This window comes from Callorhinchus milii, unplaced genomic scaffold, assembly GCF_018977255.1.
Source record: "Callorhinchus milii isolate IMCB2004 unplaced genomic scaffold, IMCB_Cmil_1.0 Scaffold3, whole genome shotgun sequence".
In the NCBI taxonomy this organism is placed as follows: domain Eukaryota; kingdom Metazoa; phylum Chordata; class Chondrichthyes; order Chimaeriformes; family Callorhinchidae; genus Callorhinchus; species Callorhinchus milii.
Genome location: NW_024704744.1, coordinates 34228585 through 34243805, shown reverse-complemented (window position 1 = coordinate 34243805; position 15221 = coordinate 34228585). Strand labels below are relative to the sequence as shown.

The following is a 15221-nucleotide window of genomic DNA, read 5'->3' as shown; positions in this document are numbered from 1 at the left end:
AAAAGTCTAACCTGCATTTGTTCAACTTCTTGTTTCAAGTGTTCCAGTTGCTGTTTTTTTTGCCAAGGAGCAAAGACACATGATCCCTCTGTGGATGTGTAGTCCAAGGAATTAGTCTGCATCTGGTCGCTGAGCCACATCTGAGTCCTCAAAGATGGCTGATTGGCATCCCACTAACAGCTTGCTGGTGTTCTAAAGGCATAAAACTGTATCTTTGTTTGTAAACCTCCTGATCAGATGGAGTGGGTTTGGTTTCACATAAGGCACTCAATGTTAAATCTAAGGCATTTTTTCTGGGTGTTACAGTGAATGGACGAGTATCTCCTCCATCTCTGCTAAAGTTCTCATATTTATATTGACCAGTCGATACTGATGTCTGGCTTTGGCCAGGCTCTTTAGTGCAAGTGGCCCAGCTCTTAGCATCTCCACAGGTCCTCAAGTGTTCTGTCTTGTGATATGTTAAATTGTCCAAGTCATTTACTCCATAACCACATGGCTTCAAATTATCATTTGTTACACTCTTTAAATTGGTCAAAGAATCTTCCTTTCCACCAGACCCACAGTCCTTTTGACAATTCCCAGAACCGCTCAGTTTGGTCAATGACGACCATTTCCTGATGGATCTCGGGTCTATCATGTCTAACGAAGTGTCTCTTGGCTGGCCTGGAAGGGTCGAAGATGTATTCCATTTGGTGCAGTCAGGTCTGTCCTGCTTTCTGTGTGTCATTGGCGAGGAGGTGGAAGGCATGACATGGGCTGTGGGGATGATAATCTGAGATTTGATTGGTTTGAAGGATGAAGTGCCACTTGAGCTTGAGTGATCTAAAGAGAAAAGAAACAGCATTGTGTCAAAACACAATTGGCCAAAAATAACAGCATTCGCTTTACTGGTCTTGCAAATATGAACCCTTAGTAAAGGCTGACGTTGAAAAAGAACTCCTTTTAAACGGGTTTTGGATTGAAAAAAATGACTCCTTTACAGGAATTTTATGTCAGAAATATTTCCTTTGTAACAAAAGGAATCATAAATGTTCAGCTTTAGAATGTTCCTGCAACTTCATAATAGAGTATACAGAACATAATAATACAGTACATAAACAATCTGTGCATTTGATTTAGTGCCTTTCACATCAGGAGGATATCTCAACTTGCTTCATAGGATTCAAATGTGGTGAGCTTATTATTTACTCGTGCTTTGAGATGACCTCCCAATATGACAGGCACTAAATCAAATACAAGGATTTATTATTATTAAACTAGTAATATTGCTCAAGGTTGCTTAATTTTGAAACAGCTCAAAGTGACCAACAAAAGAGATGTGACTATGCTTACAATATAACATTTCCCTTTTTTGCTGATCTTTTCTCACTTATTCATCCAATTCTAACTTGTGTCAACCATTCAGAACATGGAGAAATTTAAAGGTTACAATAAGGATCCTGAACTTGTTCCACTGGTGGTTGGGGAGCGGGCAGGGCATGACTGTTTGTGGGACACTGATGTGGGGAGCCACATCTCAAAGCACTTTACACAGCTGGCTGGGTACCTGAGCTAGGAGGAGGGGAGAAAGGAGCTGCGGATGGTGGGAGAGAAAGCCTGGCCAAGTAGGCAATCCTTAAGGTGGGCTTCGAAAGTTAGTAGGAAGAGGGTAAGTTAGAGAGACTCCGGAATGGAGTCAAAGTAGATCTAGCAGGAGACATGAAACAAGGATGGGTTGGTAGCGCTGCAGGAGGTCACGGAGGTAGGGTGAGGTAAGGGCATGGAGTAATTTTAATGAGAGGACAAGTATCTTGAATTCATTTCACTGGGGGACAGGGTACTAATGGAGCTGAGCGAGGATAGAGGGTGATAGGCTCAGGGAGTATCTAGCAGGAGAGGATGGCGTTCTGATTGGTGAGCAGTCAACTTACACTCCCTAGATCTCCCCTGGTAAATGCTATCCCATCCGTGGAGTAAATGCAGCTACTATTATTTCCTATACCCCAATACCTTGCATTGACCTGTATTGAACTTTATTTGCTAGTGATTAGCAAAGGTGTATACACAGTTATACTCTGTTCAACCCAGGTGGAATACCCCGTTCAACTCTCTTTCTAAGATCATGGCTGCTTCCTCTGAATACACAAATCCCCCCTAGCTTGGAGTCTCCTACGCTGTTAGATGAAGACAATTTCTGATGAAGGTATGCAAATTGCACCAACCTGCTGTAATAAAACTAGTTTCAAAAGGAATCCTATCTAAGTTATCATGGTAATTCTTGCATTTTATAAAGCGCTGTTCATGTCAGGAGTAATAAAGGGCTTCACAAAATTTACTGTAAACTGTACTGGCTGTGTTTGCAGCAGAACGTGAAAGACTCAAGAAGTGATCATTCTACACATACTGTCCTACCAGAAAGTAACAAAGAAATATATTTGGCTTCCCAATGCACTAACCTCCATCAGTGATGATCTTGTAGTTTTTGGTCTCTTAGTTAACAAAGCAATTGAAGCAACTGGTAGAATTTCTGATTTTAGTTATACAGAAAATGTGACATTAAATTGTCACATCTTTTCAATGGAGTGAGGTGGATGATTGGAAAAAGTCTCCTTTCTCTGCTGGCTGTGATTTCTTTAAATTAATACAGGTTCAATATTATAGATTTTGTTTTTGATCATAACCATGATTAAGATGCCATTGAAACTTTGGTTTTGCAAATAATCTTAGTAAGTTTCAGTACCTAAGTATCTTTATCTTGATTTTTTGTAGCATTAATTTACTGATGTGACAAACATAGATGTGCATGTAACAGAAAACTCGAATGATTTATTTCTAGTGATCACAGTTTGAAAAGTATTTTAAATGGCAAACGTCAAAGCCTTGTTCAAAAGTATTCGGAAAGGGACCCTTATTAGGTTCAATTCATTAAAATGCATTAATAAATTGCATTTATTGACTTAATGTTGAAACTGATGAGTGGAAAGACAAATACCATAATACTGGAAGGATTTGGGGAGGATGAAGAAAAGTAAAAACAGGAATATGAACGCTTTCTCCAGTAGGCTAGTACATTTGTGAATGCCAAAATTTGACCAATCAACTGAATCTTAACTTTAAAATAAAGAAAATATTTAAATGAAGGATAAAATACAACTCAAACACCCAAACAGTATTAACAAGCAAGTCAATTTGAATCTTGTTTTCAAAACACACAGGAGTACAATAAAAAAAACTTTGTTGACAAGCATTGGTTAACATACTATAGACAAAGGTAGTGAACCCAAACACCAGTAAGTTTGCAAAACATATTTATTAATATAAAAAATATAAATTAAAAGTGGCATGCTTCACATCAAGTATTGTAATTACTAAACAAAGCAATATACAATGAAATACATGCAATATACAGATTTTAACATGCACAAAATAAATCCCAACATAACAATTCATTTAAAAAAAACTTAAACAAGAATTACATTCACAAAAATAAACCATGACAAAGAATATATATAAAATAACAAATTAAATATGAACTATTTGAAAGTATTCTCAGATGTTTTCAAATAATGAAGCTACAACCTTCCTTTTCATGCATTTTATTCATTTAGTATAAATGATAATTTAGAGGAAAATAATGATATCAGTGGCCTTTGTAACAAATATCACACAAACTAAATATTTCTTGAAATAATTAGTTAGAAAAATTCAAATTCTAATTTGGAGAGATTTAAAGAAATTGCTTGCTGATTTACAATTTCAAGTAACAAGTAGACTGTACAGAAAGGGAGAAACATTCTGTTTTATTTTGGTCAGCCAGGAGTCTGACACCCATCACCATGTTTAAGAGTATCCAAACCAAACAGAGTTCCATTCATCCCACCTATACATGGAAATCAAGTATGTATATCGTAAACACAAATCAATATGAGCAAATGTTCTGGAATTTAAAAACACAATGAAGAACATTAAATATCAATTTTTTTAAAAAACTAATAGTAAGGTCTGTGACATACATCCGATACTATTCATCCATCACTTTTAGAGGGAAAGAGAACGCTACAGGGAGTATATTCACTATGATGTCTTTGCCGACTTATGTGGTTGGTTTTAAAAAGATCCTAACATTTCAAATGTTATTTTCCTCTGAAGGCCTATTCCATCAAAGAACCTAGATGACTGGTATTTAGTGAAAGTGATTACATTTACCAAGGAGTCAGGGAGAGAGCACTTAAGGACCATGCCCACATGGTATCAGAAAATGGTACTATCATCTGCAAACCCACAAGTGAAACAAGCAAGTTCTCTTTTAGTTCACTCACAACACCATCCCCTGAAAGGAGCCCTGTTCTCACATACCCCTCTATCATATTATATACCTAGGATGACTCACTAGGACATTGTCATTTCTTATGCTGGGAAAACATCTCGCATTCTCTTTGCACCCTCGTCCCATTCATTCAGTAATACCATGAATTAATCACGAGAAATCATAAAACCATGTTTTTACAATAGTCGGTAGTACAGTGTACCCACCAGGAGCTCTGCTTTTTGTTTCTAATGGGAGTCTGCCATCTTTGGTGTAATAAACCCGAAACATTAAATCTAACAGAGACTTGATTAATTTACTCATGTGCAGACTCTGGAGATCTCAATAACTGCAAGCAGCTGTTCCCCATGTAGATTCCCTGCTCAACATCAATAGTCAGAATAGCCGTTTACCAGAATTTTGTTAGGCAGGGGAATCCAGGACATATCCCTAGTTCGTCTTCTCATCCTGCCCTAAATTGACAAATATACAATACCTTGTTGATTTTCGTCCCCCCACCCCCACCCCACCCGTGTGTGCGTGTAGGGGTGCATGTTTCTGCCTATTTAGGTAAGAGAACAGCCTTGCAGCAGATGAGTTATATTATCCTCTGTGCAATGACACTACTTTACACTTTGAGACAGCTTACATGCTAAAGCCAATGCTGAAATTCACCTAAGCAAATTTTTTTGATAAAGCTGTGAATAAGCAAAATGAATGCAAAGGTAGGAGAGCTATTTGGCTTAGATATGACAGCTTGGGGAAGACCTTCACAACGTAATTAACCAATTAACAACTATTTCTTAAAGAAACCTTTGTTCTTTGGAGATAAAAATTTGAATTTAATTGCAGGATTGTCATGCAATGTTTTCCTCTATCCAACCAAATGTTTTTCAACAAAAGTAGTTATTGTGCAGTTCTGTGAAAACTGTATACTGAAATACACAGACATTCATGGAATAAATCAATAACAAGAAATAACTTATTCTTAGTGTTTAAATATTGCATAAGGGTTCTGAGAGTGAAGGTAGATGAAATAATAAAATATTGATTTCATAAGCTTAAATTCTTTCTGGAATTTTCTGGATTGAACGTCGGTGCTCCTTTTACACTGCATGTTTGACAGTGAACCACTGCGAATTTACCAGCTATTCACCACTAGAAGTTCAGCTAAATGGAGAGTTAAACCCCATAAATTGGGCTGGAACTCCTGGCACTACCTAGATGAGGTGGTGGCATCAGGAGTGACGAAATCCATCCCCGTGAAGAATATACCGAGCAGGTACAAATTGAGCTTCTTCTTCAATTCTTTCAAAATTCTAGTTTCTCAATACATTTGTAACACTATTGAAGACAAAGCACCAAATGTTGGTGCTCTAGTCATTCTCCAAGCATGCATATACAGAATGCTAAAATTCAGTATCAGTATATTTTTTTCAGTATCAGCTTATAATACAGGAGTGTTATTGTAGGACTGATCAATAGATCACTGAAACTATCAGCACAGTGTTCAGTAGTGTGCAGTATGACATTCTTCCAGTTCCCAGAATGTCTACTGGCACAATTCAATCTCTTATTAGGAAACCATTAAAAAATAATATAATAATGATCTTTGCATTTGATACAGCATCTATAAAGTTGAAGAGTCTCAAACACTTCACAGCAAATTGCTATAAAATGAAGTGACTACAGGCAAAAGGAGCTAACAATTTATACCCAGCAACAGCCCACAAACAGCCATGAAGTGAATGACCAAATTAACATAACTGTTACCACAACAACAGGAGAAACTTCTCTTTTCAAACAGCATCATTGGATTTTTAACAAACAGACAGGACCGCAGTTTAATGTCTCATCTGATAATAATATAATAATCCTTGTATTTGATATAAGTCCTTTCCAGGTCTTCTAGATGTCTCAAAGCACTTCAAAGGATATACTGTTAAGTGAACTGACTGTATATTTGTGGGCAAAATGTGGCAGCCAATTGCGCACAGCAGTCCACAAACAGTAGTGGACTGAAGTGACCATTTTTTTTTTCTTGAGGGATTATTATTAGACGTGTGGAGTAAGGAAATTTGCCCAAGGTTTCGCCCTGCTGGGAATCAAACCAGGTCTCTCGCTTGAGAGGCGAGTGCTCTAACCACTGAGCTACAGCACTCCACAAATATTCTAAGGAATTCTAAAATAGGCACAAAAAAAAAATCTTTTCTCTATCCCAAAAGTCAATGGACGCCTCTGATAAGCACTCACTAGACATTTCCCTAGACTGTCAGTCTAGACTATTAATCTTAAGACCCAATATTGGGCTTTGAGCTCACAACCTTGTAACCCAGAAGTGAGGGAGGAGCAATTCCAACTGAGCCGCACTGACATCCTAAAATACTAGAAAATCAGAACTATTTAAACATTTCATTAGAGCGTAATCTTAACCAAAGCAGTTGTTTTCTTTAAAATAGGCAAAACACATTAAATGACTAAGTGCTGTGGAGTGTTGGATCAGTTTCACCTTAACAGTTCTGTTCAGGTGGATGCTCACCTCAGAAATCGTTTAGTCTCTTTTGGAGGTATTGGCTGCGGTAGAGGCTTAACGCTGTTGAACCCAACATCGTGAACAGGGGAATTGGGAATTGGTTCAAGGCGGTTGTTTTGCTGCTGTCCATTTCCTACACCCGCAGATTCTACAGCACTTAGATTTGGGGCACTAACAAACCGAGAGGCGATTTTATCATTCTTTTTCTTTTGCTGAAATATTTAACAGAAACAGGATACATTCATAATAAATTCACTGATGTTGCATTTTTTAAATTTAAAATGTTATATGAGGACTCGCAAATACTCATCTAAAAGAGAATAAGTACAGACCACAATAATTTAATGATTGTGAGCAGCTAAGAAACAAGGACTCTTATGAAACACACCTTTGCCAGGGGATTGATGACTCCTACATTGGGGTTAGCATTAAACACCTTGTTGAAATTTGTTTCTCTATTCACCAGTTCCAGCTGGTAAAACTTCTTATCATCCTGAGAAGACATTAAAAATTAAAATGTATCCTTATTGGATATAATTTAAATATATTTATTGAAACATTTCAGAAAAACATAATTTAAGAAAAATAAACACTTTAATTTCATACGGCTTATCATTTCTTGCAATCAGTTATTTTTGTAGCATTCTGACTTTATAAATGAAAATGTACTGATTGCACTATCAACATCTGTTGAGCCTCAGATCTATACACAGTCTAGAGTACAAGAAGCTACATAATATTAATTTATTAATCCTTTCTGCATATAAGCTGTATATAAACGCACCATTAGTTTTTTCATAAGCTGATCCCGTTCTGTAATCATTTCCTTCAACTCATTGATAAATTGTAGATCCTCCGGTCTTGCTTCTCTGTTCCTGTACTTCTCCTCAGCCTCTTCCAACCTAGAAAAGTCAACTACATTAAGAACATTTAAGTAGAGATAATCATTCTGATCTACATAGCACTAAAGTGTCTATTGCCTCCCATCCAAAGCCATGGCATACTCAAGGCAACAATATATTGCATTATAGTGCCTGCCTTTCAAATCAGGAGGAAAAGAGGCAGTGACTGGAAAGGAAAGAGAGAAGCAACAACTCATTTCAGGACCTTGTAAAGGAAGGGATCGTTGGAAATGGGTTGATAGTTTTACAAGAGAGATGGTTGAAGGGAAGTTTTTTTGAGGATGGGGTGCTGACTGTTGTTTTTAAGAGGGTGTGATCAGTGCCAATGGACAGAAGTCCATAATGTTAATTAGTAGGGGGCAAGGAGGTGGAGCTGAGAGTTAAGTAGAGGGTATTGAAGGGGTTAATGGAGCAGGTGGTGGGCGTCATTTGGGAAATGATGGAAGTGGGGTGACGGGGTCAAAGTGTGGAGGGAGGGATAGATGGAAGCTAGGGTTGGAGAGGGAGGTGGCCATAGAAAGGGCAGAGGCAGCAGAGTGGATCCCTTGATTTTGGACTTGAGCAAGTCCTTCACCTCCTCACATTTGGAGTTAAAGGAAGGTTAGGTGAGACATGGGAAGGAGCTGGTTTGGGATGGAGAAGAGGAGCCTGGTCCATAGGCTCCAAGATAATCTTGGAATACAAAGATAATTTAACTGAGGTGAGGGTGGAGAGATAGATTTTGACCTGCAGGAGTAGGAAGTGGTGTAGGAGGTGACATGGGCAAGGGTGTCAAGAGTAGCACAGAGGGAGTTGTGGTGGAGAGTGACTAAGGAACTAAGGTCGTTATGGGAGGAGTTCCAGAGGAGGTGTTCAGCGCTAAGGTGTTCTGGTGTGCTAAACTCGCATATTCTTTCCTGTAATAGCTTAAGCAGAATACCACTACAGATCTAATTGCATATTCTTTCTTTGGTGATTATTGTGAATTTTCTGTCAACTGCAGATCTTGTTTAAAAACATCCACTGCAATAATTTCTCTCTCTTTGTATCTCTTCTCAAATATTGCATCAGAAAAGTCAGTTATCTTTCTTGAATTGACACTAGAGCTATCCACGTAAAAAGCTGCAATTGTAAAACGATAGATACACATACATGTGTTCCGAAACAGAGATTTTTTCCTTCAAGAGTTCCTGAGCCTTGTCAAACTCTGTTAGCATACTCTGCATCTCTCGCATACGGGCTGCTTCCAAGTCTTTAAGCTCCTTCTCCTGCTTCTTATGTATATCCTGTTCATAAGCCCTGTTTATAAAAACAAACACCGTGAACAGAGTGAACGTAAACATTTCTCCAGCTCTCTCTCACTAGGTTAAGACAATTTTACAATAATACACTCCTAATGGTTTCTTAACTTACATCAGCTATCTTTGGTAGTTCTTTGGTATTTGGCACTTTCGTTTGATATTTATTTTGCTATTCCCAAATCATTATAATATTAAAAATATAGCTGGCGTTTTAAAGAATAAGAAACACTATAGAGCTGGGGGGATAAATGTTTATTCCCCTATTACTGAGTTCCCAATTTCTGCTCAATTGCAGGGAGGCACCAAATAGTGGATAATTTTTTAATTAAATTAAAATTTAAAGTGCCAATTGCTCTAGAGGGAATGAGAAAGAAAAAAAAATACAAAATACCTTGTCAATTGGTCTCTTATTTCATTCTATTTCATTTTTTAATTATTAGTTGTTTTGGGTTATGATGGAACTTACTTGATAAAGTGTCAAGAACATTAAAAAAAAATATTTGACTGACATTTATCATCCTAAAGTGGGAAACAGATACATTCTAACTTTATTCACAGATAAAAGGGTAAACGAACAGAAATAACTGAAAGAAAATCCTCACTTTATACAGAATTTTTCTCCCTCTTTTACCTAATTTGCTGGTTAGCTTCACTCCGTATTTTTAGAACTTCTTTCCCTTTCATCTCGAGTTCTTTGGTCAATGTATTTAGATTCTCATGCACAGACAGGTTCTCTTCATCTAGTTCCTTTATACGATGCTCACGGCGTTGCGCTTCTTCTTCTAGCTTAGATATTCTTTCCAGCAACTCCTCCTCCTATATTGTAACAAAATTGGTAAGTGCATACAGCAATACCTTGTCTACTTTACTCTAAGGCCATGCTTCTTTTGTATTTGTTTTGATCTATTGCTATTATTTACAATAGCAGTATACCACTAAAGATTACTTCTGGTGCAGCACTGTACATTTTCCCTAATGTTTTCCTGATTCATCCCTGTACTGGCACTTTTAGACACCTTAATTTTGATTTTTCTCATCTATCCTTCTCTGTTTAACCTTGGTACTTTGTACATGCTGTGCCCCTTCATTGAATTTCTCTATTTTAAGAAAATGCTTCCAGCGCCCTGGGACAGCCTCCCGACGTAAAGGGCACTATACAAATGTAATTTTGTTGTTGTTGAAGACAATGCCACAAGATAAATCCCACTCCTCTCTAAAAGAAATGTTGTAGCTGAGCTAAAGTTAATTTTCTCTGAATAATAACATAACTGGCAAACGTTTAGTAGGTTTATGCCTACAGTGCTGATGAGCAACAGATATGCAAGAATTATTTTTATAGCATGCAAACTGTGCTTAAAAAAAATATTCTAAAAACGCTTGACAGATAAAGGTACCTTTAGTCTGTGTAGATCAATGGTCCAATCCAACTCCTTTCTTGCACCTGCCAGTTCCTGTTGTTGGCCTTGACTCAGCTGGTCTATTGCTATAGCATGTTGATAATTGAGCTCTGAGCGCACAGATGCTGGAGAGACAGTACAACAACAAGATTCCATTTATAGAGCGCCTTTCATGTCGGGAGGACGTCCCAAGGCGCTGAATACAATAGCATCAGCAATGCTCTCATTTGTTTGGAGACCAATCCAGGAACCTAGTTTATATTTTTGGGGTCAGCCTGGTGTCTGTCAAATGTGAAAAACCATGACCATGCTTAAGAATATTCAAACCAAGCTGAGATTTCCATACATGCCATTGACACACGGAAATCCCAGAGAAAGATTGTTGGAATGGAATGCACGTTCTCCCTCTTGAGAGCACATCCTGTTTATTTAATTCCAGAGGTTGGCAAGAGCTAAGGCGTGGAGACCCCAGAGTATCAGATTGTGCGTTGGGGTAAGCCTGGAGTCTAACCAGCTAAAACCGCATAGTTTGCCATTGATATTTCTGCTTGGCAAGCTTTTCTGCTGATTGTCCAGCTAGGATCTCCCTATGTGTTAGGGCTTTGGCTTGCAGGGTTAACCGAGTTCATCAAAATAAGGTTTGAAAAGAAATTGGATAAACCTAACAAAAATAATATTAAAGGTTATGCTGAAGAGATTTGAAAGAGAATGGTTCAAGTAGATTGTTTCAGTGCGCCATTTAGCACTAGCAATGACCCAATGGCCTCTGTCTATGCAATAAACATTCTACAAATTTGATTATATGATCCATTTGATGATAAAATGATAGGTACATTTTCTTTATTGCTCAGGTATGTTTCTATTTGAAAAGAAAGGGATATAGGAAGAAAAAACTTTATTTAATTTGAATCTATTTAAAAAGAGAGATCAATAAAATAGCTCTTATTTTCTAGTTGAAACAAACTGGGAAAATAATCAAAGGATCAGGTAAAGTAAAACCAAAACAATTACCATTCTTCTAAGACCTCTCAGAAGTCTGAAAACCTCTGCTTAGATGTCCTGTTAACCTTCTCTGTTCTTGTGAAAACAGTTTGTTTATTTAGCATAACCCCATCCTTAGTATCATCTGTGTGAGACTAAGGTTATCATTTAACTGAATCTGATATCCTTTCTGCATTGATGTGCCCAGAAATACATGCAATACTCCTACTGCATCCTAATCATTTTTGTGTAAATTTAACCAAATAATTTTCAATGTCTCATATATAAAACCAAATCACATTTTCTACTTGTCCTCTTACCTTTAAAAATCCATATATTCATGATGTTGGTTTTATACATTTCACAAGGATTACTTGATCTGACATCACTTAGAAGCGTATTATGCAAAGATCGTTTCTCATTCTGTACTATTCATTAATGTTCCATTAATTAAAATACTACCTTGCTTTATTGTTTATATGTATGGAAGGCGAGTACACAATAATTTAAAATATTTTAAAATTTGCATCATGTGGTATTGTGGTAGATACTCAAGAATGGATCTTTATACATTATAGTTAAACCTGAACTGTAAATTGAGAAGATTGACAATACATACCAAGTAGCGCTACCCCTTCTTCTTCCAACTCAGTCTTCAGATTCTGCAGCTGTTGCCTTGTTTCCTTTTGCAAAGTCTCTATATTCAGTCTGTGAGTCTCCTTCAATGACTGCAGCTCTTCCATATGTTGCTGGTATAAGCCTTCTTCCATTTCCTGAAAAACAAAGTTAAGAATAGTATGTATTTATTTCCCCATTATGGCTGGGGAATAGAAAGGAATGTAATAATATAATAATAATCCTTGCATCTGATATAGCGCCTTATCACTCTTTTGAGACGTCTCAAAATGCTTCACAGAATATACTGTAAAGTGAATTGACTGTATATTTTGTGGCCAAATAATAGATAAAAGGGCAATACTAGAAACAGACTATAGAGAGGGGCCGATTATTGATATTACATTTGAAAGCAGGGTTTAGGTGGCGGCTCATGTGGAGCATAAACACTGGAACATCAAGATCAACGTCAAGACTTTAAATTCATAACAGTAAAAATCGATCAAAACTTTAAGAAGTCAGTACAAATAACTGGTACAAAGTTGGTTAGGCAAGTGACAGATCATGGATATTCAGTACAAATTTTCAGGAAAAGAGTAGGGAATGGTATTATCACCAGAACAGCAAAATACTCAAATGGGTGGAGGATTGAATACACCTGGGAGTACAAATACACTAGAGGTTGATCAGCAGGTACAAAAAGCAATCAAGTAGATCAAGTTCTGGGATTTATAAATAGGAGTATTGAATTTAATAATAATCCTTACATTTGATATAATACCTTGCATGTCAGGACAACGTCTCAAAGCTCTTCACAGGATAAAGTGTAGTGACAGTGTATTTTGTAGGCAAATGTGGCAGCCAATTTGCATACCGCAATGACTAATTTTATTTGGGGGATTGTTGGCCAGGACACCGGGATGAAATCTCCTTCCCTTTCGAACAGTGCCAGTGGGATCTATCTCCTCTGAAGGATAGCAAATCAAATAATGCAGCACACTCCTAGAACTCTACTTGAGTAGGTTATTAAACTATGAGCTCCATGTCATGGGGCTTGAACCCACAGCCTCATGATTCAGAGGGAGAATGGGAGAAACCGATCCAGGCTGCCACAATAACCATTTTGACCTCAGTGGTCAAACTTTACCCCACTACAGGATTCCCAATATTTCACGATAACTTGGATTAAGATGGCAGCATTATAGAAAATAAATGTCTCACATTGAGCCTGAGGAAGTAGTCAGAGAAATTTAGAGTCAGCCAAAGGCACAGTTGAGAAGACAGCTGATCAAGAGTTTTAAAAACGGGTTGGGGAGTAGAGTGGTAACGTGCCTGAAACGTAATTCCTGAAGACAGGAACCTATGGTGTCTTAAGGTTCAGCCTCTGATGGTAGAGCAGATGGAGAGGGGCGTGCGAACAGAGAGTGTGGTTAGAATGTATGGCTGGTCATGGACAAGTGTTTTTGTTTCACTCCCCAGGGAAAGGCTGGAGAAAACATATTTTACAAAGGGTAGAAACTGTTTTTAAATTACAGGAAAGTACATTTTTACTGCACAAATAAAAAGATTGTAGCAAGAATTAATTATTCAATATTTAACAAGTACAGTATTACAACTTGCCGTAAGTTCCCTCTCTTTGGATTCCTCCAGTTTCCTAATTGCAATTTGATGGGCATCCTCCACAGACATTTGTCTCTGTTTATGTTCCTCTTGCATCTCTTGCAATTGCTGAGTGAGACGTTGCCTTTCATGGTTAAATTGGCATTGCAGTTTCTGCAAGGAAGCTTGAGACTCGGATAGCTGCATTTCCAAGTTTTGCTTCAATAAGGAGATCTGTAATAGACACCATAAACTGAAGATGAGAAGATTTGTACATTTAGAAAAATCAATCAATAATTAAATTACACCAACTTTCATTTAATACAGGAAACAATAATATGTACATTTAAGTTTCAATAACTGCTAGCGAATACAACCAACTGAAAACACTTAAAAGCATTAATTTTAATTAATAATTGGCAGCAATAAAAGTCCTTGGTCTGATTTCCAATATTTTGTGTTTAAGTTGTTCATTCAAAATATTTATGCCAATATATTTTTTTTTCCTCTGCTTGTAAAGCTAAAATAAAGTTGTCCAAGTCTGATATTTTTGTACAAAGTTATAGAGCATTAATATACAGTAGTCTAGAATAGTGGATGATTAGCAATATTTATGTCACAGATGCTCAGTTCCCAATTTCAGCTGCACCAATATGGGGAGAAATATGCAGTCCGCAGAAGCTTTGTCCCCATACTTATCCCTGTGATCACCCCTATTCTATTACACAAACACTAAGAGACCTAAAGCAGAGATGGAAAGAATTACACAAATAGATTTTAACAACTACCCCTCAAAATAGCCAGCATTAATGAAATGACAAACTAGAAAATTTTCCAGATAGATTACAATTTTTTTAATATTCAATTTAGGAACGTGCAGAAATGTAGTCCATTTTGTAAGTATACGTTAATATACAAATGATACGTTCATATAAAAAATGATCAAAATTACAGTAACAGGCATTTTCCATTATGGCTAAGCATACAAATTACAGTACTAGAGAACATCACTCAGCTTTCAATCAAATAGCAAAACACAAGAGAAAAGTTAAAGCAATGGTTGGATTTTCATGCAGATACATGTTACAAATCTACTAATTCATTTTCATGCATAGATAACTTATGAATATGCAGAGATAGCATTTGATAAGGAAATGTAATTTCCTTGTGTGAATTATCTTGATTTGAAAAAATATTATGTATTGATGTTATGAAACACATATTTTGACATATATGATATTGCATCACACTCAGTTTTGTTAAATTATGGGTTTCATTCTGCTTTTACATTTAAAATTAAGGAGATGATCCTCAGCACAAATCACTCTTGTACTCAATTATGTGTCCAATTTTTGTTCTGGGTTATAATCACCTTATGGTAGCATCAATAGGCCTTGTAGATAATTGATACACTGACTGGATCTTAAGCTTTCCTACACAATAGCAGAATCTATTTAATTAAAATGGGAAAATTAAGTCACTGCTCTTCAGAGTTTCTGAAAAATCATCTGCACCTGAACAGTTAAAAATCATTTTAATAATAATAATCCTTGCAATTATTCATTCTAAATAAATTATATACAAAATGGAATGTGTGTTATCATTCAATATCCCATAAGTCTTATGTGT

At 36.8% G+C, this 15221-nt stretch overlaps 2 protein-coding genes across 3 annotated transcripts in view; both read right to left on the bottom strand.

Annotated features, from left to right (window-relative positions):
- Positions 1-140, bottom strand: part of cep85l (centrosomal protein 85, like) — a 79326-nt gene extending 79186 nt beyond the window's left edge. Inside the window, exon 1 of the mRNA XM_042332872.1 lies at positions 12-140. Coding sequence (XP_042188806.1) covers positions 12-140 — 129 coding nt within the window. The remainder of the gene's footprint in view (positions 1-11) is intronic.
- Positions 141-6467: 6327 nt separating this feature from the next.
- Positions 6468-15221, bottom strand: part of fam184ab (family with sequence similarity 184 member Ab) — a 53981-nt gene continuing 45227 nt past the window's right edge. For both annotated transcript variants that reach the window (XM_042333698.1, XM_042333697.1), the window contains 8 exons: positions 13614-13826; positions 11998-12151; positions 10395-10522; positions 9632-9816; positions 8852-8998; positions 7603-7720; positions 7207-7311; positions 6468-7030 (listed from right to left, as the gene is read on the bottom strand). In XM_042333698.1, coding sequence (XP_042189632.1) covers positions 6821-7030; positions 7207-7311; positions 7603-7720; positions 8852-8998; positions 9632-9816; positions 10395-10522; positions 11998-12151; positions 13614-13826 — 1260 coding nt within the window. In that variant the 3' untranslated portion in view covers positions 6468-6820. The remainder of the gene's footprint in view (positions 7031-7206; positions 7312-7602; positions 7721-8851; positions 8999-9631; positions 9817-10394; positions 10523-11997; positions 12152-13613; positions 13827-15221) is intronic.